The sequence below is a fragment of the Sphaerodactylus townsendi genome, linkage group LG17 (assembly GCF_021028975.2).
Source record: "Sphaerodactylus townsendi isolate TG3544 linkage group LG17, MPM_Stown_v2.3, whole genome shotgun sequence".
Taxonomy (NCBI): domain Eukaryota; kingdom Metazoa; phylum Chordata; class Lepidosauria; order Squamata; family Sphaerodactylidae; genus Sphaerodactylus; species Sphaerodactylus townsendi.
In genome coordinates, this window is record NC_059441.1 from 17,972,818 (window position 1) to 17,999,172 (window position 26,355).

Here is a 26,355-nt window from a genome sequence, read left to right on the forward strand (position 1 = left end):
CAGTGGGGAATCAAACCCAGTTCCTCCGGATTAGAATGCACCTGCTGTTAACCACTACGATACTGCTGCTCCTTTAGAACCTTTGTCAGATGTACAAATATAGTCCACAAAAGTTAGAATAAAAACTAGAATAAAATTACTTCTCTTTATTTAAAAATTAGTAATAATAAATACAGTGAATAGAGGTATGAGTGTGCTTGAGTAGCAAGAATGTACAGTGTAATATCTGGTTCATTTTAGGGAACCACAAAACAACTGAGGGACCAAGGGAATAGGCTCAGAAGGATTCACATTCATCTGTCCATCCTATGAAGTATTTTGGGTTGAAAAATCAAGGGAGGGGACAGTCAGTCATCAGAGAGAAAGGAGCAGCACTGAGCCATTCTTCTGTTGTTCCTGGGCCTAGACTTGGCAATAACCTCTCCCTGCTTTTTATATATTTTAATTGGTATTTGGATTTTAAACGCTGTTAACCGTTTTAGTTAAAGTGAGATAAAAATTACTATAAACAGAACTTAAGTAGAAGGATGCCAAAATACTTATTTACTCCTCCAATAAAAATAAGAGCTGTGCAAATGTTCTCAATTTACACAAAAAGGAAGAATTGACCATCAGCTGTGTGCCCATAGGTTTTAACGTGATTAACTTTTTATCATTTGAGTTAATCAGGTTTAACAAATCCAGCTCCTGAATCAACCATTCTACTGTCAAGTGCAAGCTCTGCATTGTAGTAGCTGCATTTGGCCAGGTTAGAGGGAGTGTCAGCAATCTGAGAACAAAGCTTTCAGCAATCTGAGAACATACATTTTGTCCTAGTGCTAATTAGCTGTCGATTCCCAGTCATATAAACACTAGCCTTCTCTTTGCTGAAACATCAATAAAAATACAATACTAACCAGGTAATGGCCACATCAGCAAGATTTGGCAGGTATCTGCAAACCCTCACTTTGTCAATTTCATAGGGGGATGTCTCATAGTGGACATCCTACTTGACAAAGATGTCTCATAGTGGAGAAATATTACATGGGATCCTTTTCACCCCTTGGGGTTTTCCCAAGAGATCAGATTTTTACTTCGTTCCCTTTCATGTTCAACATGAATATGTAGCCAATCAATTAAGTTCTGAAGAGATTTGGAATCATCAGTCGGTAGACAGCATGGAATCCCCACCCCTGTTCATCATACCTGCCCCTAACTTCTTTATCAATATTCATGTACGATCTGCTCATACTTATGATAAAGATCAGTAAACAAGTACTGATATCTATGAGTAAACCAGATTTTGTTTATTACTATATTGTGTGTCATAAGTCGCCTCCAATTTATGATGATCTTATGAATTAGTCACCACCAAAATGCCCTTGCTCAGGTCCTGCAGACTGAAATTAGGGGCTTCCTTTATTCACCTCATCAGAGTGTGGCTGTAATTGGAAAAAGTCACCAGCTACCCTATTATTGTTATGATGCTGTTAATTATGCTTGTTATTGAGTATTATTGCTTTATGCAATTTAAGATGTTATTGATACTGTTATATGTTATAATGTTGGTGTTTGTTATTATAATTCTAAGTGATATTATAATGATGTTGGTTGTTATAATCCTAACTGTAGAATGTTATATTCATTGTAGTTAGGATGATGTTACAATGTTATGTTAATTATTTATGTCCATTGATATTATGTTATTGATATTGTCATTTTTGCAGCTGTTGTCCACCGCCCTGAGCCCTCCGGTGGAGGGCGGTATACAAATCTAATAGACCATAAACCATAATATACCTGTTCTGAATGGCCTTCTTTCCCCCGTGTTGTAAACAAACATGAGCTTTCACAACAATCTGAACAATGCACACTATATCCACTAATCAATCCTTCTTTGAGCGTCACCAGTTCCTGCTTCTTCAGTCCTGAGAAGCATGAACTATAGTGTCTTTTAAGGAATGTTAGTAATGTTAGGGTTGCACCAAATGTTAGAAGTTCTTGCACAATCCAGAACTTCACACGAGACTGTAATTAACCTGGTCACCATAATCTGAATTCTCGTGCCATATGGTCAGTTAGATTTTGTGGTGGCTTTTTAATCTTAAATTCTGCTACGTAGGTGCAGCAATTACAGCCGTATGAAATAGTCATCAAATGAGCCATTCAGGTCCCATTCTTCTAATTCCATCTGCTCAGTTATGCCATCATTAACACACCCAATTCATTTTCAAGTTCATGCTCCTGGTGCATTGACAATACTTTCTCCTTTGTAGATTCAAAAAGACCATCTTAAGTTCAGGGTCACGTTTAGCAAAGCTGGTAGCTGAATCCTCAGCAGCAGCAATAGTTGTTTGATCCGATGTTGCACATGTGTGCCTAAACGAAAAGAGCAATGCAAATGCAATTTGATATTTTGATATTAATCCCAGACAGAGTTCATACCGAGTGGTTTATATTGTTCACCACTTGGTTTTGCCCCCAGTAGTGAAATTACAGCAACCTTTTCTGTGTCACAATAAAACCTCTGACAATATCATATATGCGGGGAGCAGACAGTGATGCAAACAGGAAGAAAACTGACTGAAGAACACACCTGGCCCTGCCAAAAACAGATTTTCAGGCATACCTACTGGTTAACCATCATTGAGAGTTTGGGGGTTTCACACTGCGGAGGATAAGCTTGGATTTTGTTTTGTTTATGCACATATCCCAAGGTCTGAAGGAAAAATAGCTATAGCTGTGGCAGTGACAGAACCCAGGGGAAACAGAGACTGTGACCTATCTCAGGTCAACAACCTGCTTCAGTTTAGGGGCAAAAGTGTAGGGAAATATTTATCTTATGACCAGTAGGTAATCTCCACAGATGCAACAGCAAATGTTCTGTTGCAGTGCGGGAACACATATTAAGGTACTAGATTCTTTTCCCTGCGTTGCTGATTTGTCGCATTCTTTATATCGATTCTGTAAACCACCTTGAAACAGCCTTGTTGAGTAGAAAAGAATGGTAAAAATAGCGTATAAGACTTTGACCTGCACATTATAAACACGAGTTGCTACAAGATGTAAAGAAAAGGGAACTCACATTGAAAACATACACCCATCCCCCAAACTTGGTCAATGATCACTAAGACCTGAGTAACAACCTAGTTACGGTGCAAAAGAACTACAGAGCAAAATATTTGTGGTGCACCTAAAGACATAATTAAGTTTGTGCATGAAAAATGGGATATGTCCCATTTGTAAATACCATTCATTCACTGGCGGTCAGACATTATACGTTCCTTATGTGGTCCATCGTGCCTGCTTCCAAAAACATATTTGCATAATGCACATTACGTCTGACCCAGGTCGTCTGCAGACATTGCTGCAGTTCCCTGGCATTCATTCTTGCAAGTGCAGTAGTTTATTTTTCCATCTGTCATGTCCACAGGAAATGTATGTGGATGGCTGCAGCTGTACCCATGATCTAGAACTCGTATTCCCATCAGAATATGACTGATCGAAGCTCATGTAAAAATTCTTGGTATTTAAACTAGACTTCACAGTCACATGTTTATTTAAACTAGTTACACTGACCTTGATAAATGCAAAACAAATTGTAAACTTTCCTCGTCTTCTGCTTGAAGGGGAAAGCCAAATGAAGATATAACGTGAAATCAACAGAATTACAATTTTAATTGTCATTTCAATTGTCAATGGAAACACCCTCACGATAGGGGAAGCGACGGTTGAGCCTGAGGGACGCCGCTGCGCTCCGCCCCCCGCCCCACTTTTCAGGCGGGAAATAAAACCAAACGCTAGAACATGGCGGCTCCCCTTTTCGCCTCAGCCCTCCCTCCCTCCTCCAGGGTTTCGCGCATGCGCCGCTTAGAGCCCTCGTATCCCTCCGCCGCCTTCCCCCCTCCCTTCTCCCCCCACACCTTTCGCCGAGGCCCGTTCAGGCCGTAAAATAATCCCGCTCCCCGACAACAGAGCGGGAGGGAAGCGCGGGTCGAGCCCTCCTCCGGTGAGAGGAGCGGCCGTCGAAGGCCCGAACCGCCGCGCGGATCCTCTCAGGCCGCCGCCCCTCCCCTCGGCCTCTCCTTCCTTCCTTCCTTCCCTCAGAGGCCGCTTCACTACCGCGAGCGGCCGCCGTGTTCTTCCGCCGGGCGCGCGCGGGGGACTTTTTTGCGGGGCTTTTGGGCGCCTATGAGAAGCGGCGGAGGCCTCGGGCGCCCCGGCTCGGCGGTCTCGCGAGCGGCGGCGGCAGCCAGGCGCGGGCCGGCACGGTAAGCGTCCCCTACTCGCCTCGGCCGGGCCCCTTCCCCGGCCACCCTCCCCCCAATGGCCGGTCCGGCCAAGCTTTTCCAGGTCAGTCTGCGCCTTTTTGTATAGGGCCCTCGTTACCGGATGTGGAAGTCGATCTCTTCTTCGCTGGTAAAAAATAATTCCACTTCCCCCGGAACCCGGCGCTAGACCGCGGCTCCCTCCGCTCCTCAGGCGCCCAGCCCAGCCAGGATTTCCTGTCGGGGAAAAAAGCGGGACCCGCAGAGGCCTTCCGGGGAGCAAGCGCCCGAGGGGGGTGGGGGCTGCACCTGAGAAGACGGAACGCGTCCCTTAATGGGGGAGGGCGCAGTCACTTGTGAACGTACTTGGCACCCTGTCCCTGGGGGAGGCGTTCACACGTGTCCTCAACCCCGAGTCGGGGTTCTGGGTCTCCCCCCTTCTGAGCATGCGCCGACACTCTCCTCTTCCCCCCCGCTCCCCGGCTCCAAACTCTCCTTTGGCCTCCGTGGCAAGCAGGAGAAACGGGTTAGGCCTGCTAAGGAGGGTCCTTCTGCTCCTCCGCCGCTTTTCCCTCCGGGGTTTTGATCTGCAGCAGATGTGGGGGGTTGCCACGGAGTCCGTAGGGAGATTGGCGGGGTAAAAATGCCATATAGATAAATAATATATAAAAGCAGGACCTACAAAACTTTATGCAAGAGCTGGCTTCATGAAAGGCTGAGGCCTGGCGTAGTAGATGTATGGTCGTGCCAAGTGTATGTGGCCACTTAGGAAGCAAAATGTCACTGCCAACATAAGCTTTGGTGAGTTAAAGCTAGGGATGCCAACCTGGTGAGGACTGGGGTTACAACCCCTCTCCAGGCTACAGTGTGGTGGAGTGGCTGAGAGATGGTGGGCTCTGATCTGGAGAACTAGGTTTGATTCCCCACTCCTCCACCTGAGTGGTGGAGGCTTATCTGGTGAATCAGATGTGTTTCCGCACTCCTACATTCCTGCTGGATGACCTTGGGCTAGTCACAGTTCTCTCAGAACTCTCTCAGCCCCACCTACCTCCCAAGGTGTCTGTTGCGGGGAGAGGAAGAGAAAGGAGCTTGTAATCCACCTTGAGTCTCCTAACAGGAGAGAAAGGGGGACCATGTATAAATCCAAACTCTTCTTCTACAGCCATCAGTTCCCCTGGAGGAAAGGTATGCTTTGGCACTTGAAAATCGGGTGGTGCAAAGTGCAGTCAAGTCTGGGGTATCCCAGATGGGATATCGGGACTCCTCAGAATTACAGCTCATTTCCCAGACTACAGGGATCAGTTCCCCTGGGGGAAAAATGGATGCTTTAGAAGGAGGAGTCTGTGGCAGTGTACCCTCTGATACCCCTGTCATTCCCAGTCTCCATCCTCAAATCTCCAGGAGTTTCCCAACCTGGATCTGAAAACCGTGCTCCTTCCATCCCCAGAAACTCTGTAGTCAGGGCTTGCTTACTTGTCAGACTGCTGTTGTAAGGGGACCAAGCACCAGCTAGATCGCCAGCTGTCTTACGTGTCTGTTTGCACATTGTTTCTGAAGTGTGGACTTTAAAATAAGTCTTGCGCTGGTTCTACAAAGTTGGCTGTTCAGGAGGTGGACGTCTTAGCGCATCGGTAGAACCTGGGCTTTGTAGATCTCTGGCATCTTTGCAGCTAAGAGAACCGTGGATTAGGTGATGTGAAAGTCCCTAGCGAGCCAATGTCAGTCAGTTTCAGTGGACCAATCAGCTTCGGGTGTTTGTGGGTGTGTTCATTTGAACTACTTGTTACACAATCGTTTTGTAGCTCGCTGGAGCCCAGATTCATTTCTGCATTTACTCTTGAAATAATCAGGAGTGATTGTGAAAACTTCTATACTTGTTTCCACGAAAAGATCCAAGTGCAGTCATGCCCTCTTTAGCGGAAGTTAAAGCAGCGTGTTTCCACATTTTAAAAGAGTCTGGATCTTATTTAAGCATTGCCTTCACCAAAACCATTATTTTTTACATTTTTAAACAGAACTTTGGTAAAAGAGCATTTATAATGCCTTGAATAGCTACCAGTAATTGTGCCTTTTTCTACTGTTGCGCCCACCATTTTCTTTCCCACAGCAGCATGGAGCCTACTGAACAAGAAAGAAAATGGCGAGCACAGCTCTAGAAAAGGGCAAGTCTTGCTGATAGCCATCCGAGATTTTGATATTTCACACAGTAAAATCCTGCTGCAAAGTGGATTGAAAGTGCATGATTCTGCATGTGCAGAATGGGCCAGTGTTAAAAGATGCCAGTTTAAACAGGATCCAAGATGCTTAAATACTAAAAAAATAAATTAAGCAGGCCTATTTAATTGCAAAAAGCATGTACTCCATTACAAACAGCAGGAGTTCTGACATTCACATCTAGAACATGCCCAAGCCCACATAAAAACACAAAAACCCCAAACCTCAAAGAAGAAGAAGAGTTTGGATTTACGCCCCACTTTTCTCTCCTGTAAGGAGTCTCAAAGCGGCTTACAATCACCTTCCCTTTCCCTTATGAGAGGTAGGTGGGGCTGAGAGAACTGTGATTAATTTTCCATAAATGCTCCTGCAGTTGGGCTCAGTAGTGGGTGATCCTAGGTGTGCTTGGACAAGACAGTCTGGTTGAAATGATGAGGAAAGGAACAGAAGATCAGGGTACAATCCTGTGCCAGCTTATCTGGCATCTTTGTACATAGATTCAATTAGTACTAGGCTGCAGAAGGCTGTGTCTTTGCTACTGACTGCTGATCTTCTGTGCCCTTCACTGAGTTCTATCAAATGGAGCCCCTCTTGTGTGACTTTTAATAATTCACAAACATACACTCCATTCGTTGTTTTCAGAGCTCCCCCCATATTTTTCAATTTTATTAAAGTTTTTTAAAAATATTGTAAGTAGTCACATTTTTAGACAATCCCTGAACATGGAGCCCTGTAGAATAAATATGCCTCTGTTCCATAACGAGTTCATTGTTGGGCCAATAATCATAAATAGACAATTCTTTCTCTTGTTCCCACTGAGCCTTATCAAATATCATCCCTCTCCCTTTGGTTTGTAAAACAAGACATAATTTTGACAAGCATTACAACCACAACAGTCTCTCAGTTAACAATTCCCTCTTCCTCTTTTGTCCCTGGTACAAGATCCCTATAGCTGCATTTTAAAAAATGAGACTTGTGGCAAGGCCTGTAACAGGGTAACTATGATTCCACAGAAGTTCTTTGGCTGCCTCAAAACAGAAGCCATGTATTCTAAAGCATTTCCTCTTGTTGGCACTGGATCCTGGATCCCTAGCAATCCCTAGCATCTTCAGAACATAAGCTTGCCCTCTCTCTTCAGAACATAAGCTTCAGAACATAAGCTTGCCCTCTCATTTAGTTTTGCTTGACTGGGTTTTAGCCAGTGTGGCATAGAGGTTAGAGTGTTGGGCTAGGTTCTGTGAGGCCCGAGTTCAGATCCCCACTGTCATATTGGCTTCCTGAGTCACCTGGGGCCAATAACACACTCCCAGCCCAGCTTTCCTCATAGGGTTGTTGTGAGGATAAAAAATGAGGAGCAAAGAACTACATAAGCTGCTTTGGGTCCCCACTGGGAAGAAAGGTGGGATATAAATAAAGTAAATACATTATAATATGCACCTTTCTGGTTTAGGGGTACATGTTGATGTTAGTCCTCTAGGAAGATACTCACTTGGAGGTATAGTTGTCAAGAATTAGCAAATAAATTTCAGGGATTTGTGTGGAGCGTAAAGTTTAAAATGTGTGATGGATTATATTTATTTATGATTCTTTCTATTTCTCTAACTGCTTCCAAAAGGCATTGGATTGTTTTGGAAAGAAAAAAACACATATACACTCAAAATTACTCCTCGACCATTTCTACTGCCTGAGGTCTCAGTTGCTGACCTTCCCGTCCTCCCCACCCCTGCCTCGGCTGTAGGGGCTTGCATGTTTTGTAAATGAATGTTATAAATGCTTCACTCTCAAATTGTGGTTTCTTGGGGGAGCCATCTACAAACACTTTAGAAGAGTTACTGACTTCAGTAAGACTCCTTCCACAGTAAATGGTTGAGGCTTGTATTTTTCGGAGCTATCAAGTATAATTCAAGTCGTAAGAGCCAGTTCCTTTCTCCTGTTTACAGAATTTTTGCATACAGAATTTGGCTGTTGGAATTGTTCCTACAAAGATCTTCAGAATGCTTTATCCAAACTTACTTGAGGATGATTCACTGAACTGAATCGGTTCCAAAAAGTGTGCTTTAAACGGTCTTATCTATGGCTGCATTCTTTTGCATGTTTACTTGCCGGTAATAATGCATAAGATTGGCCAGTAAGTAACATGTAATATTCACTGTAATTAAACCCATCCTTCCTCTGTTATTAAGGGGAATCTATTACTGATTCTGAAGTGTCGTGTTGTAGAACATTTGTGTATTGGTTAATGAAATCTCAGTTATTCCTATGTGGACTGTGATATATTGTAATCCAGTGCTGGCTTGATCTTTGTGACATATTTTAGAAGTAAATTGCATACTATGGCAGTGTTAGAAATCAGGTATAGGAATTTGATTTATTTTAACCAAATCAGTCTTGAATGCACCTTTATACTCACTAGAATTTTCATGAATCTGTTTCTAGTCAAGGCAAGTTGACCATTTCTCCCCCTCCCCCCACTTGCTACCCACCTACCCACTTACCATCCATTCCTCTGTGCAGCATCCAAGGTACCTTAATGTCAGTTATAGAAGAGCAAATACCAGAAGTGTGAGGAGGCAGACAATGAATGGCAAACCACCTCTGACTGTCTCTTGCAATGGAAAACCCTATGGGGTAGCTATACATCAGTTGTGACTTCATGAAAAAACACACAACATCCATGCTTTTCATATTATGTCCCTGTGTAGAATATTGTGACAAAGTAGTTTTCTCCACTAGATGGCTCCATAAATATTACCTTTGATTGTGTATCAGTACAGTCAGCAACATTAGGACATTCACTAACCAATGCATCAGGATTTTAGAAGTCCGGAGCCTCTAGAAAGAACTGAAGCTTAGCATTTGTACTAACATGACACATTAAGCGGTACAAAAATGACGTAACAGGTTCCCATTTGCAATATGCCCTAACCATTTTATGCAGGGCAGCCCTATTACCTGTGCAGAAAAAGCCCTCTTGAATAAATAATTCAGTTTTGTGTAGTTTGCGGAAAGCCAGGAGAGGAAGCTTTTCTGACCTTGGGCAGACCATTCTGTAAGATCTTTGAGGGAACTTGGCTTTACCTTCCCTATTCTTTAGATGCGACTGGCCAGTAGTGAGGGACCGGTCCTTAACGTGCCTTTGCCATCAGCCAGCGAACAGGGTCACGTGCTGGGATTCTGCTGAGAGAAGAGGAAAGAGGCATCATCAGAATAAACCATAGCTGTTTGTGTGCTCCTGGTGTCTTAACATGGCTTGTACAACAAAGGAAGCAATCCTACGCAAGTCAATTTTGAGTTTTATTCATTGAGGCGTACTCCCAGAAAAGTTGTCGTTAGAATTTCAGGCAATGTATGGTCGAAGGCTTTCATGGCCAGAATCACTAGGGTGTTGTGGGTTTTCTGGGTTGTATGGCCATGTTCCAGTAGCATTTTCTCCTGACGTTTCACCTGCATCTGCGGCTGGCATCTTCAGAGGATCTGATGGTAGTAAAGCAAGTGTATATATACCTTTGGAATGTCCAGGGTGGGAGAAAGAATCATTTGCGTTGGTTAACAAGTGTAAAAGGGTGCAATTCCACAGGTATATATACTCCACTTGCTTTACTACCATCAGATCTTCTGAAGATACCAGCCACAGATGCAGGCAAAACATCAGGAAAAAAATGCTACTGGAACACCGCCATACAACCTGGAAAACCCACAACACCCTAATTTCAGGCAATGTTTAGTTAAACCGAACAGCCATTTATTGTGATGGCTGAACCCAGCCAAAGTAAGAAACCTCATTTAAAGGAGAGAATAATCTTTAAACAGAATAATACATGAAAATCATCTCAAAGGATTTTCTGCTGTGGCATTTGAGATACCCCTTCGTCTGCTAAAGTATTAATAAATGAAGTTCAGTAACAAAAGAATTCAAACCTCCCAAGAGATGTCGCTGTAGGTCTCAGTTGGTCATAACTTTACGGAAGAATTTGCAGAGTCTGGGTGGAAAAAAACATAAGAAACGGTGGAACTGTTCACCATGCAATAGTTTCTGTCTTCAGATTGGTCTTGGTTGTTGTACGTTGTCCAGAATTCCATACAGAAACTGGCTATGAAGTATGTGTTCTTAAATTCCAAGTTGTCTCATACTTGAAGAATTTTGTATAAAAGCTAGCAGACGTCACGTCTCTAAGATGCTTGTTCATTTCACGCTTAGGGCATGTTGAATTATCCTAAATGTTCTTTGCCTGAATTATTTTATTAGATGTCCCTAGTAGATTTGGGGAAGAAGCTTTTAGAAGCAGCCCGAGCCGGACAAGATGACGAAGTTCGGATTTTGATGGCAAATGGGGCACCGTTTACCACAGACTGGGTAATGGAAATTTCCTCTTTTGTTGTTTAAATTACATGGGGTTTTGTTTTTGTTTTCTGCAATTTTGATCTTGAATGTTCTTTGGGGGAAATTCTTTTGAATTAATCATGTGCGTAGAAAGTGCTGATGTGGTATATGTTTAAAAAGAAGGTCCAGATTCTGCACACGTCATTCTTGGACCCCTTCTGCACATGCAGAATAATGTACTTTCAATCCACTTTCAATTCACTTTGCAGCTGGATTTTACTGTGTGGAATTGTTTACTGGCAAACAATTGTGAAAGTGGTTCTGGTGGGTTTTTCGGGCTGTGTGGCCGTGGTCTGGTGGATCTTGTTCCTAATGTTTCGCCTGCATCTGTGGCTGGTATCTTCAGAGGTGTATCACAGAGGGAAGTCTGTTACACACTGTGTATCACTTCCCTCTGTGATACACCTCTGAAGATGCCAGCCACAGATGCTGGCAAAAACGTTAGGAACAATATCCACCAGACCACGGCCACACAGCCCAGAAAACCCACCAGAACCAGTTGAATCCGGCCGTGAAAGTCTTCGACAATAAATTGTGAAAGCGGATTGAAAGAGCATTATTTTGCATGTGCGGAAGGGGGCAAAGTCTCCTTTTGAGAGTAATCCTCCTCAAATTTTTGTCATTGTTTACAATTGTTTGAGCTCATCAGTGCAAACTGTGTGGGTTAAACACTTTTTTTTAAAAAAAAAGAAAGTTCAGATTCTCTTGAACCCAAATTTTGTTCTTGTGCATTGTTTTAATGGATGTACAGAATATACATTTTTGGGGTATGATTTCATTTGTCCCAAGTTATAGCTTCTTTAAATTTTGTCTGTAGTTTGAGTTGATCCAGATGGAGATCTTTTGCTTCAGGTACAGGCAGGCACACACAATCCACAAACCTCTGGTGGCCAGGGATGTCACCACTGTTGCACTGCTGGCTGCCGCCAAAGGGCTTTCAGGCAGTGCGCGGGGGGGTGGGGCAGGGCGGGGGAAGAAAAAGCAACCCACCCACCCCACCCCGCAGGGAGGAAGCTGACTACAGCTTGACCTCCCTGCGCTGGTACAGAGCTGTGGGGTGACTGGATGCTGGCATGTTTGCCCTCTCTGCCAGCAGGGGTGTTCCTTATGCTGGCAGAAGGGGCAAATGCACTGGCACAGCTCTGCAGCATCTCCATCAGCCCATTCCCCCCTATCCCCGCCCACACACACTACCCCCCCCCCCCCCCCCAAGGATTGGCCTGTAAATCAGCTACTGATAAGCTTACTCCGCTGCTAGGACTTTGATGGCATTCACTTGCTGTCTATATTGTACTTTTTTTTTTTTATATTGCCAGCTTTGGAAGTTGCTGATATCTTACAGCACAACCCTAAGCAGAGTTGTATCTTTCTAAATCCTTTGACTTCAGTGAACTTAGAGCAACATAAATTTGACAGGATTGCCGTCCAATCCAATCCTGACAGGATTGCACTATTAATTATTGCTGTCATCATTATGAAACCACTGCATAATTTGATATGATCAGGGTTCCTTAAAAAATTATCCTCTACTAAGGAAGATTATCTGCTTTTTTTTAAAAAGGGGGGTTTCTTGCTTTGTTTGGGCTCAGCCATCACAATAAATGGCCGTTTGTTTTAACTGAACATTGCTTGCCGGTTCCGTGAATTTTTGGTAACTGTCCGTCACATTTCAGTTGGGAACATCTCCACTTCATCTAGCGGCACAGTACGGGCACTACTCAACCACTGAAGTGTTACTTCGAGCTGGTGTAAGCCGGGATGCCAGGACCAAAGTGGACAGAACTCCCTTGCATATGGCTGCCTCTGAAGGCCATGCAAGCATAGTAGAAGTTTTACTCAAGGTAAATGGAAATTCTTCATTTTATACGAACAGCAGCTTACAATTGAAGCTGCAGTCCTTATCATCTTATAGCAAAGTCTGCCAAACAGTTATATACTGAAATCTGCTGTGAATGGGCAGGACAGATCTTTCTACAAACCTGAGAAGGTCCCCAAGTTTGCAGAAAAATGTGAAATCTAAAATTAAAAAAAATACATTGGGGTTTTTTAACAAATCAGAAAAGGGATGAAAGGACCACCTGCAGCTTTAAGCATCAGATTCCCTCAGTGACTGTTGCTAGGCAGTCACAGCATTCCAGGCTCAAGCTTCTGTGAGTGAAAGACAAGGGGAGGGGGAAGGGTCCTTTCCAAGCCTATTGGTTCTTGAGGGAGGACTCACTGGAGCCAGGCCTAGAGTTGTCACTCCAGGTAGGGAAATTCCTGAAGATTTAGTAGTCTGAGGAGGGAAAGTCCTTAGCAGGGCATAATGCCACAGAGTCCACCCTCCAATTTTTGTTTTTAAAAAAGCGCTTACTGTAATTTTGAAAAATGCAAGGCAGCATGAAGGGCAATCACAGTTTAATTGGCTGTGCCTTTCCGCTCTTAAACCTGTGCACAGTTTTGAACTGGTTCTCGGTCTTCTTTTAATTGCAGCATGGTGCTGATGTAAATGCAAAGGACATGCTCAAGATGACGGCGCTTCATTGGGCTACGGAACACAATCATCAAGAAGTAGTGGAACTCTTAATAAAATATGGAGCGGATGTCCACACGCAAAGCAAATTTTGCAAAACGGCACTAGATATCTCGGTGGACAATGGATTTGATGACCTGGCAGAAATATTACAGGTAACCTAAGGATCTCTTCAGTAGAGTCTCTTGTGAACCCTTTTCCCTATGCTGTTTACTCCCCTGATCCGTTCTGTATTCTTTTACTGGGCTCTACAGTCTCCCTTCCCCTGTGCGCTGTCTGTCGATCTCTGAGCAAAGGGACATGGTGCTATTACACTCCATATAGCAGTGGTGGCAAACCTTTGGCACTCCAGATGTTATGGACTACAATTCCCATCAGCCCCTTCCAGCATCGCCATGCCGTAATTGGCCCATGTTTGGAAGGGGCCCCGATGGGAAGTAGCAATCCATAGCTTTATCTGGAGTGCCAAAGGTTCGCCACCACGGCCATATAGCATCTGACAGAAACTCTGGATGTTTGGAATCCATGGAAAATCATAGAGGGAATAAATCCCTGGGATTATTTTCCCTGGACTAAAATTTTCCCCTCAAAAATACCACAGGTTCTCTGATACTTCCCTCCTACTTTAACTATGCTCAGCTTCCCTCAGCATATAATACCCTCAGCTTCCCTCAGCATATGATACCATTCTCGACTTCTTCATAAGGGCATTTTGGAGTTTTCCCCTGTCCTTTTTAATTTACTAAGTCATGTATCCCTGAATACCTGGGGAGGCATCTGTTACCTTGTCTGTGGGTAGCACTATAGGTGTTTGACGATCACATTTGCTATTAGAAGGAACAGACGAAGGACGGGTGGGAATAATGATTTGGAAATTGACCTTCTGTCCACCCACAACTCTTTAAAAAGTCCCAGGGGTTTGAGTAGGTTAATTTCCCCGTCTCTCTGCATTTTCTCTTTTTATTAACTCTCGATGTTCTGTTCAGGTTCGATTATATCCAGACTTCATCATGCTGGTATATGTGGGGGTTTTCCCCATATTTTTCAGTACACCCAGGGATTTAACAAGTTGAACTCCTTCCTTGTCTGTGGGCAGCCTGGTTGTGCAGTTTTTGAGACTTGCATCCTATTGCACTCTTAGGTATAATAACAACAATGACTAGTAATAACAATTGTTATTACATGATTTATAAGCAATAGGTTGGCTGAAAGCCATAGATTTCTCTGGCAGGGATTTAATGTGCTGATGGGGAGAAATCTGTTCTGATTTTTCTGGATAAGGCCATTCAGCTGTGTTGTGGCATCCAGAATAAGATCGTGGTTTATTGGTGGAGTAGACATTATTTCAATCTGCAGATCAAACAAAGAACAAATCTATTGCTCATTGGTTCTGAAACAATGTTCTTTTCCTGTGCTGGTGATCGACAGGATTATTAGCCTTAAATGAGCCAGTGTGGTGTAGTGGTTAAGAGGGTCAGACTCTGATCTGGAGAACAAGGTTTGATTCCCCACTCACCCACATAAGCGGCGGACTCTTATCTAGTGACCTGGATTTGTTTCGCTGCTCCTACACATGAAGCATGCAGGGTAACGTTGGGCCAGTCATAATTCTCTCAGAACCCTTTCAGCCCCACCTACCTCACAAGCCGTCTGTTTTGGGATAGGGAAGGTGATTGTAAACCACTTTGAGACTCCTTACAGGAGAGAAAAGTGGGGTATAAATCCAAACTCTTCTTCTTCTTTTAGGTTTGGTGGTTTTGTGTCTTTATGTGGGCTTGGGCATGTTCTAGATGTGAATGCCAGAACTCCTGCTGTTTGTAATGGAGTACATGCTTTTTGCAATTAAATAGGCCTGCTTAATTAATTTATTTTTTTTGTATCTAAGGGTCTTGGATCCTGTTTAAACTGGTATCTTTTATCACTGACCCCTTCCACACATGCAGAATCATGCACTTTCAATCCACTTTCAATGCATTTTGCAGCTAGATTTTACTGTGCGAAATAGCAAAATCCACTTGCAAACAATTGTGAAAGTGGATTGAAAGTGCGTTATTATGCATGTGCGGAAGGGGCCACTGAGTCGCATTGCTTTTCTGCTGTCAAATGGCAGTAGAATTAGAACTGTGGTTTTGCACAGCACTTAACTTTGTTCCAGTTTCAATCCTTGAGATCCAGTTCCAGTATGAGTTCCAAATGTCTCATTTTCATGCTGATTTTTAAAAGCATGATGTTCTTAGTGACTGCGTGGATCCTAGATACTATTGTCGCATTTTTTGTGTTGCTGTAGATCGCAATGCAGAGCCAAATCAACACCAATCCTGAAAGTCCCGACACTGTGACGATACACGCAGCAACGCCGCAGTTCATCATTGGACCTGGCGGGGTGGTAAACCTAACAGGTCTGGTATCTTCTGCCCATACATCACGTGCAACAGGTATTCAGATGCACAGTGCATTGTACATGATTTGAATGTCACAATATTAAGGAAAACGGTGAGGGACGAAGTGGATGGTAAGACTGTAGCAAGCACGTCCTTCTTGTCTCTTGGACGTTAGAGATATTTTTATTCTTGAAGTAACTTTTTTTTTAAATTAAGTGATTAAAATTAGCTAAAAGCTCAGCTTTAGAATTGTAGTTCAGGTTGCATCCTTCTGGCAGAGACGTGTGGAGTTCTCCTGCTGGCAGGTGCCTTCCCGTTCCCTTCAATAGCGGTTACAGCCTCACACTTGCAGGCATGTACGCAGAGCTGGCGTGGAAGTGGATGGGGAGGCCTGCTTATGCAGGACTTGAGTGTGGAAGTCATGTCAGGGTACGACCGGACATTTTTGTTGCACGTTAAACTTGAGGCAGAGGAGTGTTATGTAAGTTTCTATGCGGTTCATAAACTAACTTCACGTTTCTGCTTTGCAGACGATACAGGGATGTCAGCTGTCCAGTTTGGCAATTCCTCGACTTCCGTTCTGGCGACACTGGCTGCCCTCGCAGAAGCGTCAGCTCCGTTGTCCAACTCATCAGAAACACCAGGTGAGAAAAGCAGCTGCTATAACGTCTGTGTTATTTGCTTCTCAGAAAAATACATTCATGTTGATTTTCAGAAGACAAACAAACAACCATGCAAAATCAGTTCTCAGTGCAGTTCCAACCAAATTCTAGCTAGAACTTCGCTTCTGAGATCGGATGAGATCAGGCTAGCCAGGTCAGGGCAGATGTTCATTAGGTGTCTTTTGTTTGTGGTTATATTTTATAATAGTGGTTAAGAGCAGGTGGTTAAGTGGTGGTGTAGTGGTTAAGAGCAGGTGCACTCTAATCTGGAGAACCGGGTTTGATTCCCCGCTCTCCCACTTGAGCTGTGGAGGCTTATCTGATTAGCTTGTGCACTCCAACACATGCCAGCTGGGTGGCCTTGGGCTAGTCACAGTTCTTTGGTACTTTCTTGGTCCCACCCACCTCACAGGGTTTTTGTTGTGGGGGGAAGGGCAAGGAGATTGTAAGCCCCTTTGAGTCTCCTTACAGGAGAGAAAGGGGGGGATATAAATCCGAACTCTTTTTCTTCTTAAAAATTAGTAAACTGAATTACGGCATCTTAAGGACTAACAGTTTTATTGTGGATTAGAACCCGCTTTGTCACCTGTGTGAATTTATGCCAGTCGCCAGATAAACATGTCAGTCTTTAAGGTGCTGTATGTATTGCTGGCTTTGCTGTCACAGAGAAATGTGGCTAGTAAAACCTTAAAATGTGGCTAGAAATGTGGCTAGTAAAACCTTAACATCTGCAGATAGGTAAGTATTTGTAAATGTCAGAAAAACTGAAACTGTTTTGTGAGAGAGTATCCCAAAGTTTTAAGCGGATGGTTTTGGTTTTTTCAGGTGGCATTTGTCTTGTTCCTCACAAGTATAATTGTCAGTGCAGTATAAACACAAGATAAAGATGCTTTGTTTTTAAAAACGCATAAAACTCAGGATAAGGAACGTGGTGTCTTCTAAAGTCATTCCTGTTATGGGATCACTATCATTTATATAATTCTGGCCCCCAAATGATCAGCGCTGACAACTATTTAAAAACAAGAGACATGATTTTTTTAAAAAGCACCTTACGGTTTCCCCCTCCCTGTTTAATCTTGGCTGCTGAGTAACAGCCTGAAGGGGCAAGATCAACAGCTCATTTGCAGAAGGGCACAGGTTGAGTTTACGGCAGATTTCTAAGGGAAGGGGAGCTGTGCACCTTTTGACCATGACCTTGCAAAACCCAGCGTGATGTAGCGGTTAAGAGCAGGTGGGTTCTAATCTGGAGAACCGGGCTTGATTCCTCACTCCTCCACCTGAATGACAGGCTTATCTGGTGAACCAAATGTGTTTCCACACTCCTACATTCCTGCTGGGTGTCCTTGGGCTAGTCAGAATTCTCTTCGAACTCTCTCAGCCCCACCTACCTTCCAAGGTGTCTGTTGTGGGGAGAGGAAGGGAAAGGAGCTTATAAACCACCTTGAGTCTCCTTGCAGGAGAGAAAGGTGAGGTATAAATCCAAACTCTTCTTCTACTCCTCCATATACCCTTGCTGTTAGAACTTGCTACAGAAATGATACCTTGAAGAAGGTGCTGTTATTTTACATTAGTACTCATGAAGATACAACAGTGAGAAGGCGATTGGTGACATTCTTAGTCTGTAGATGTTCAGAGCAAACAGGTTGAAGACAGTAGATATTCATTTTTTGAGATTTTAAATTGAAACGATTTCTGTGCATTGCCATGATGTCATTGGCTGTCCCTTAAAATCATGACCAGTGTTGGCATGGTTCTTACAACAGTCCCAATGGTAAGGAAATCCTTAGACGGCATGTAATTGCAAAGATTGTCTGAGTGGAAATATTTTTGCAAACAGAATTGTAATTAATGACAAAGATGAAAGCTGTGTGCCTGATATTTCTGACATGAAACGTTCTCTACTGTTATTGATAGAAAGCCTTTGGGCATCTTTCCTGTTTTTTAATACTTCAAAGCTCCTGATATTAGTATAAAATTGCTTGAATGTAAATGTGGAAGCTCGGATAAATTTTTGCGTGTGACGTTCTTTGTGCTTCATCTTTGTTTCATTGATTTTTGATAGTGTTTGTTCTTTTAAAACCCACAGAAAATCTGGTTTCTCTACCTTATGCCCATTTAAAGGGCTAATAAATTCTCAGAAGCCTGGAGAACTTTATTGCTGAGTTTTATTGTGTTTCCTCAGGGTCCAGTAAAATTTTAACCGCTCGGTATAATTGAAGTGTCAAACAAAATTAGACCAGTCAGTAGCTGCTGAATTTAGGGGAAAAAATTGAAAAGATTTCCTTTGCCCTTTACCGAAATATTTGTGCTGTTGGAAACAGTGGTGGAATTCCTGAGCAGATCAGTCGTTCTACTGGAGAAATGGGCTCTTCTAAAAATTATTACTGAGATTACCTCCGTAAAGACTTGGTCTAACACTTATTTTTAGACCCCTAGTGCAGTGGTGGACTGATACCCACTTGGATAGCTCCAGTTATGTTATGGATACAGTTCCATCAGCCAGCATGGCCAGCATCACTGGCCAGTGTATGCTGGCAGGGGTTGATGGGGAATTCTCAGAACCATAATATCTGAGTGCTGTAAAGAGGTTCGCCACCATGGCCCTAGTGAGTGAGGATGAGTATTCAGCTTGCCTTGCAAGCGTAGCTATGTTCCTGATTGCCACTGAAAGTTCCTCCACTTGTGTTTGAAGGGGAAAGTTGCTATAGGCCAGCATTCCATTGTGTCTGTGCCTTGGCTGGCATTGTCCTCAGATGCTGGCTGCTGTTACAAAGTAGGTTTCCAATCTGGATTTGAGAGACGGAAGAGAAAAAAAACGTTAAATTTGCAGACCTCAAGGTACCTTGCACAACTTAGGAGGCACTATAACAATTTTTAATACCCAAGCCAGTTGGCCTTCTATCAGACAACTCCATGAAAGGTGAGGATAAAAATCACAGCTTTGTCTGTGTCGTGTATAGTCCAGCTTTCTCACTGAGATTCAAGGGAGATTGGATAATGCGAGTCAATGCAACCAATAGGATGCAATCATTAGGCCTCATGCAAATTTTTAACTTATGTATATTATTACTGTGTTGCCAGGGGAACTCTCTGGTCATTGACCGTGTTAATCAATTGGCTGATTGGCTGAGCCAACAGGATGAGACAGCTAATAAACAATGTAACAGGATTGCAGAAATCTGAAACCGAGCATAAGTATTATTAAATATGACATGTTAAACAATGCAAGAAATTGTATAATTTATTTCAAGCTGACAAACGTTTGCAGCCATTGTAGTGTAGTGGTTAAGAGCAGGTGGATTCTAGTCTAGAGAACTGGGTTTGATTCCCCACTCCTCCACCTGAGTGGCGGAGGCCTATCTGGTGAACCAGTTGTCTTCCTGCATTCCTGCTGGGTGACCTTGGACTAGTCACAGTTCTCTCAGAATTCTCTCAGCCCCACCTACCTCACAAGGTGTCTATTATGGGGAGAGGAAGAGAAAGGAGCTTGTATGCCATCTTGAATCTCCTTGCAGGAGAGAAAGGTAGAGTATAAATCCAAACTCCTCTTCTTCTACATATTTATTTATTCATCACTTTGATAGTGTAATCACAGGCTTAAAACTGGGGGCTGTGTCTCATGTGGCCGTTGCTTCTGCTGAGCAAAACCATACTTTGACTAGGGGAACATAACACAGCATGAAAGCACAAAAAACTTAGTTTCTGGAAGCATTGGGCAATCTCTCTCTTTTTTTCAAAGCAGTCTTGCTGATGATGAATGTCCTGATCAGTTGTATTGTTGTTGTTTTTTTAACAGTTGTGGCTACGGAGGAAGTAGTGACTGCAGAATCAGTGGATGGTGCAATTCAGCAGGTTGTCAGCTCTGGTGGTCAGCAGGTTATTACCATAGTAACGGACGGCATTCAGCTTGGAAACCTCCATTCCATTCCGACCAGTGGAATGGGTCAGCCTATTATTGTGACCATGCCAGATGGCCAGCAAGGTGAGACTGAAGAATTAATAGTCACGTGAGAATTTCAAATCAACCCCACATTTCAAAGAAATCTGCTTTCATCCTGTCATTGCCTGTCACCACATTTCAAAAGAATCTACTGTATTCTTCACACATATGTATTAGAATTACAAGCTGTACAGAGTTAGGAAGTTCATGTTTTCTTCAGAATGCATCCTGAGTGAATGCATGAAGGTTTCCCTACATTACTTTTTTTCCAACAATCACTTTGCTGCAATGGCTGACCGATATAGTAATTTACTAAAATCTTCATAAATGCAAGGCTAAATGTATTTTCATCTGAAAACCTTCGCGGTAGGCTCACAAGTATTCCTCATTCTCATAGACTATGCCTTTGTGACTCGCAGGATATTGAAACTTTACCTCATATTCTTTTTATCTGCAAGTTTTATCATTGTGAGCGTCAACAGAGGATTTTTCCTCTTTTGTCAAAATTTAGAGGCAGTGCAGAACAATCCCGCATAATTTTCTTGTTAGAAGAAGAAAAAAATTAGGATCACCTTAGGGGTTCTAAAATTTCTGGCAGAGGTTTTCAGAATTAAAAACCAGAGATTTCCCGCAACCATTCCCCTGTTGTAATATTTTGTTCCCAAGTCTATGTAACTTTGCTCCTTCTGTTCTTTTAATCTGTGGATTTGTTTGTTTTTGTTGATCAGATATTGTTTTTCTGTATGTATGTTTTACAAGTCAATTGACTGCAACAATCAATCAATCAATCAATAAAATGTACTAAAATCCATCTATACTGGAAGGATCAACATTGGCAGACAATTCTACTCCCCTTTTAGCTGAACAAACACAATGGTAGTGTAGTATAATTTCATAGCAGCCTGTTGTAAATGTTTGGCTCCTGTTATTTTCAGTGTGTTTTTTCCCCATACTTTGTATCTGCAACATCTTGATTTGGTGGAGGTTTAATACTAGCTAGGAGTGCCTGTTCTTTCCCCCCAATACTTTCCTCTACCTTCTAGTTTTTCATTTGCATATATTATGTATTTTAAATAACTATAATAGAAGCTTCTCTTAATTCCAGTACTTACAGTACCAGCAACGGACATAGCTGAAGAAACGGTGATCAGTGAAGAACCGCCACTCAAGAGGCAATGCATTGAGATAGTTGAAAATCGGGTGGAGTGTGCAGAAATTGAAGTAAGGATAAGCTACAAAAAGCTTTGTTTGGTTTTTCTCAAGTGAATATTGATATTTTTCCCTTGCTTTCTAGGAAGCAGTTTGGTTCTCTGTACTGCTCCCAAATAAGGAATGGACATCTATTTGTTTGTAATATTTAGTGCATGTGTCTGTTCCAAATGTCCCCTCACGTGAGCTTTGATTCTTAAGAAATTATGAAAAGATATCTGTGGCACTGTCCCAGAACACAGTATTATTATAGGAGCTAAATAAAAATAGAATAGGAATTTGGCAGAGAACATCACCACTCCCTGCAGATCCATAGCAGTGGGGAACAAGATAAGCAGAGGGTCTCAAACACTGCAGGGATTTCCTGGTTAGGCTGTAATCCTAAGTATGCTTTTTTTCCCCAGCCGTCATATTGCAGCTGACTTGTGTCGACCCCATAGGGTTTTTAAGATGAGAGACATTCAGAGGTGGTTTGTCATTGCTTATCTCCCCCAACGTGATCCTGAGATTCCTTGGAAGTCTCTCATCTGAATGCTAGCCCTGCTTAGCTTCTGAGATCTGAGGAGCTCAGGCTGGCCTGGGACCATCCAGGTCAGCTGGAAGGAAATCTCACAGAAAAATATGAATGAGCCTTACTTCCCAGTCAATACAGCTACACTCGCCCAATAAGGGACTAAAATAACTGATGTAATAGAAGAAAGGGGTTTAGATTTATTGTCATTATTTTGGCAGTCTCATTTCAGTAAAGCTGGGTTTGCAGCTGAGCTTCCTCAGTAGCTTTCATTCCGTGATTAAAGTGGAAGCCAGGGCTGAATCTCACTTATTCATAAGAGCATGGAGTACTTTTAAATAAGGCAGGGAATTTTGCTTTGGGTAAGGATCAAAACAGAGCCACTTCCAAGGCAATTATTTTTAACAAGGTAGAAATGCTGCCTTTTGCATCATGTAAAATGACAGAATCCCACGATCTGTTCTTTGTCTTCAACCAAAAACAAACAAACAAACAAAAAGCCCCCAAACTGGGATTATTTTATAGCATGGAGGAAACATCTGTCGCTTTGAACTCAAGTATCATGCGAATCCATTCTCTGCCATTATTATTTTTTTTTAAACCAGGAAGACTGGCTCAGCTGATGACTTGGTGAACGACTTCACGTCATTTTGTTTCCTAAATAAAAACCTGAACAAAATTTCATTTTAAGAGGAAGGTCCTTTGAAAAAAAATCACTTGACGTAAGAATCTCAGATAAAAGAACAGGAACACAATTAAATTATCAAAGATCACAGCAGGTGTTAATAGCCACCTGGCTGCATATAGAAGGACCTCCGAGTAACATTTTGATAATTGTGCTGTGTGATCATTACAACAAGAATGGGGAATATTTTTGCCGTCATTGGGGAGCATGCTATACAGAAAGGGAGCTGCACCAATATTGCTTTAAGTATGCTAGTACTGTGATTCAAACAATCATACAAGCAGTCTTATATAAACACAAAGTTTCCAACAAGTATAATCCTCCAGTAGTTTGCAAGCAAACATAAATACATTCAACAGGCAGCTTACTTTATTTATTTTATCAAGGTTTTTATACCTCCCTTCCCCTTTTGGGCTCAGGGTGGTTTTCAATAAGACAATTATATAATAAATACAATGAAATATATAACTTGTCACTATAAATTAAATAATAAAACTACACATTTTCTTAAAACAGGATAGCAAGGACCCCCAATGTCCTGCACCCAGATAAAACTTAAAAACTCAAGTATTTTAGTTTTTAGAATAAAAACTCTAGTTTTTAAAAACTCTAGTTTTTAACTCTAGCCCCATCAGGGGCTGATGGGAATTGTAGTCCGTGAACATCTGCAGTGCCCTAGGTTTGCCACCCCTGGTAGAAATCAAACCCTGCAGCAAGGGAAGGAGCTAGGGTAGAGAGACCAAGGTTTGAGAGTGAAGATAAGGGCTGCAGGTATGTTCCATAATTTAGTTTTGTCTGATCGTGGTCTTCTAGTTTTAGTACCCAACATTTTGCCACATTTGTGACTTCCTAAAACTTTATTGTTCCTTGAAGGCTGCAGGCGAGTTGATGCTTATCTTGCTGTCATCCCTGGCTGGAGCTGTCTGAATCACCAGAAGTCACTGTCTGTTGTTTTAGAAATGCTGATACTTTTGTCTGATGAAAGGATATAGTTTTCCTGTATCCCAGAAGCTTTGTAAAAAAAATGAGAATGACTGTTTCACTAGGCTCTGTGTTTAGAATTCTTAGGCTGGGGCAGCAACAGGCAATACATTTGTCACCAATGTGGCCAGAAACAGAGGGGATCGGTTTTAGGATTGGACCATAAAGAACATATAGGATGTTGTGGCGCACATAAACAGAACAGACTTGGCCTCTCAGGGAAGCATATCAAGAATGGATTTTAGAGACCTGTAATAGGACAGCCTTGAAAATCAGCAAGAAGACGACAGAGCGGCAACAATTATATGCCCTTGTGTAGATTAGAAGCCGTCTATCCCATTACCAATAGATACAGTTGTTGAAACCCAGATGCAGAAGTGTCTGAGAATCACAAGAATATCCAACTTCAGAGAAGTGAAGATATGATTCAAGGATGGTGGTATTGTCATATCCACAACAAAAGATAGTTGTGGATATGAGAAACTTGTAATCGTTGTTTTCAAAATAGGCTTGTTACAAGTGGCAAGAATGACCTTTTTATATATTCTGAGAAGATATTTTAAGTATAGATAACCTTGTGTGGTGTTTAAAGTTGTAGGATAATGAGATAGTCAATAACGTGAGATAAGTGGGATAGTTAGCTGTTGCTAGATGATTTTAAAATCCTATAAATAGGGGAAGTTGTATTGATTGAGAGTTTTTTGTCAGAGTGGCTCCTTGCCGGTGACCTGCTCTTTTTGGGGGGTAAGAACCCTTTTTGGTGGTGGCGGCCCTCACCTGGATAATCCAAAGTAGCCTATTATGGACACACGTAATTGATCTCCTTTCATTATATATGTAGCAATGGTGAATGGATGGTATAATGTTTGTAAATTTATCCTATGCAATACTTATGCTTTTATTAAGAAGAAGAGTTGGATTTATATCCCCCCCCCTTTTCTCTCCTGTAACTCAAGGGGGCTTACAAACTCCTGTAACTCAAAGGGACTCAAAACTCCTTTCCCTTCACCCCCCCCCAACACCCTGTGAGGTGGGTGGGGCTGAGAGAGCTCCGAAGAACTGTGACTAGCCCAAGGTCACCCAGCTGGCGTGTGTGGGAGTGCACAGGCTAATCTGAATTCCCCAAATAAGCCTCCACAGCTCAAGTGGCAGAGCAAGGAATCAAAGTCGGTTCCTCCAGATTTCAAGCTTAGCATGAAAGCAGAATTTCTATAATGGTATTTACCTGTGTACTATACTGTATACTATATATGTGTACTATACACAGTACTACTGTGGTGTATCTTTAGCTAGGAGTTAAATGATTAGGTGTAGAAAAGCTAACTAGAAACCTAGGGCTTCTTAAGTGTATCCCTACACCTGAATCAAGTCTGACCACAGTAATCCAAAACACATTTCACAAAAAATTAAAAGAGTAGCAGAGATGATGGAGCTTTCTCTCATTTCCTTGTTCTTAACATCCTCTTTAGCTGTGATGTTTTGCTGGCCCTAATCCCCCTTACCAGACCTACAACAGTTTATATTGGGGATTCCAGGAAAAACACAGCCACAGAATTTTTTTATTTTTATTTTTACATTACTTACATGCTTGACGAGATCTTTCTGTGTTCTGCTTTAACAGGAAAGAGAAAATTTGCAGAAACAGCTGGATGAGGCCAACCGGGAGGCGCAGAAGTACCGCCAGCAACTACTAAAGAAAGAGCAGGAGGCGGAGGCCTATCGGCAGAAGCTGGAAGCAATGACTCGCCTTCAGACTAACAAAGAAGCTGTTTGAATGGCTTGAAGGGAGCATTTTTCTAAAGCCGGTTCAGAAAACCCTCAGTACGATCTGGACCTGTCTGCTGTAACAGGCACAGACCCAGGAATTATGCGCAAGAGAAGACGCTGGGGGGTCGAAACTGGACTTAAAAAGCCATGGGCTCTGATGAATTTTTTTCTTGTATCATAAAAAAAAAACTTACTCAAATTTAGACATTTTGTGCAAAAATATTTAAAAAAATACTGTAAATAGTTGTTTTTTTTACAGTTCCAAAATTAGTTGCTTAATCTTTTTGAAGGGATCCACAAATACGCAAAGCCAATGTTTTTGTGACTTTTTTGATTTTAGTACAAAATTGCTGAAATGCAGAGCAGTTTTAAGGGTGATGTTGATTTAAACTGACAGGGTGAAAACGAATTATGCGACACAACCAATCTGGAAAGCTAGCAGCTTAAGCCTGTAAAAAAAAGTGGATTTTCTGATGGGAAACTTTTGTACAGCTTCAAGTAGTGGCCCCAACCTCTGAAAACCATGTTTCATTTGTTATGTGTGTGAGTGTGTGTGTTTTTTTAGAAAAAACTGTAATTTTTTTTATATTTAATTTCTGATATATTCAATTAGATTGACATGTATATGAAGCTGATATTTTTTAAACGTTTCAGTTTGTACATATGCTGCATGTTTTTATAATTTCTATACACATCTTACTTATTTTTCAGGAAAGAGTGGGGGGAAATTATGACAAAAAATGTTTAACCTATAGGTCACGGAGGACTGCAAGTCAGTAGGCAGATTGTTTTTCTTTTTAAATTGGGAGTGGCTTTTCTTGGAAGAACGTATGTTGGCGAGGAAAACAAAAGAAAAACCTGAATC

General features: G+C 42.2%; 2 protein-coding genes across 4 annotated transcripts; one reads left to right on the forward strand and one right to left on the reverse strand.

Annotated features, from left to right (window-relative positions):
- Positions 1 to 131: 131 nt before the first annotated feature.
- LOC125446201 lies at positions 132 to 4,695 on the reverse strand. The gene is made up of 3 exons (XM_048519756.1): positions 4,614 to 4,695; positions 3,903 to 4,556; positions 132 to 2,358 (listed from the first exon to the last, which is right to left on the reverse strand). Exons 1-3 carry the CDS (start codon positions 4,693 to 4,695, stop codon positions 2,258 to 2,260), a joined length of 837 nt encoding a protein of 278 aa, XP_048375713.1. The 3' UTR covers positions 132 to 2,257.
- Positions 4,124 to 26,052, forward strand: GABPB1 (GA binding protein transcription factor subunit beta 1). Of its 3 annotated transcripts, none has more exons than XM_048481767.1 (9): positions 4,124 to 4,250; positions 10,708 to 10,815; positions 12,516 to 12,683; positions 13,315 to 13,509; positions 15,642 to 15,789; positions 16,266 to 16,379; positions 20,194 to 20,379; positions 21,443 to 21,558; positions 25,345 to 26,052. In XM_048481767.1, exons 2-9 carry the CDS (start codon positions 10,708 to 10,710, stop codon positions 25,495 to 25,497), a joined length of 1,188 nt encoding a protein of 395 aa, XP_048337724.1. In that variant the 5' UTR covers positions 4,124 to 4,250; the 3' UTR covers positions 25,498 to 26,052. The 3 variants fall into 3 exon arrangements, with proteins under 3 accessions (XP_048337724.1, XP_048337723.1, XP_048337726.1); XM_048481766.1 differs by lacking the exon at positions 4,124 to 4,250 and adding an exon at positions 4,314 to 4,332; XM_048481769.1 differs by lacking the exon at positions 4,124 to 4,250 and having other exon boundaries at positions 15,642 to 15,753.
- The last annotated feature ends 303 nt before the right edge of the window (positions 26,053 to 26,355 follow it).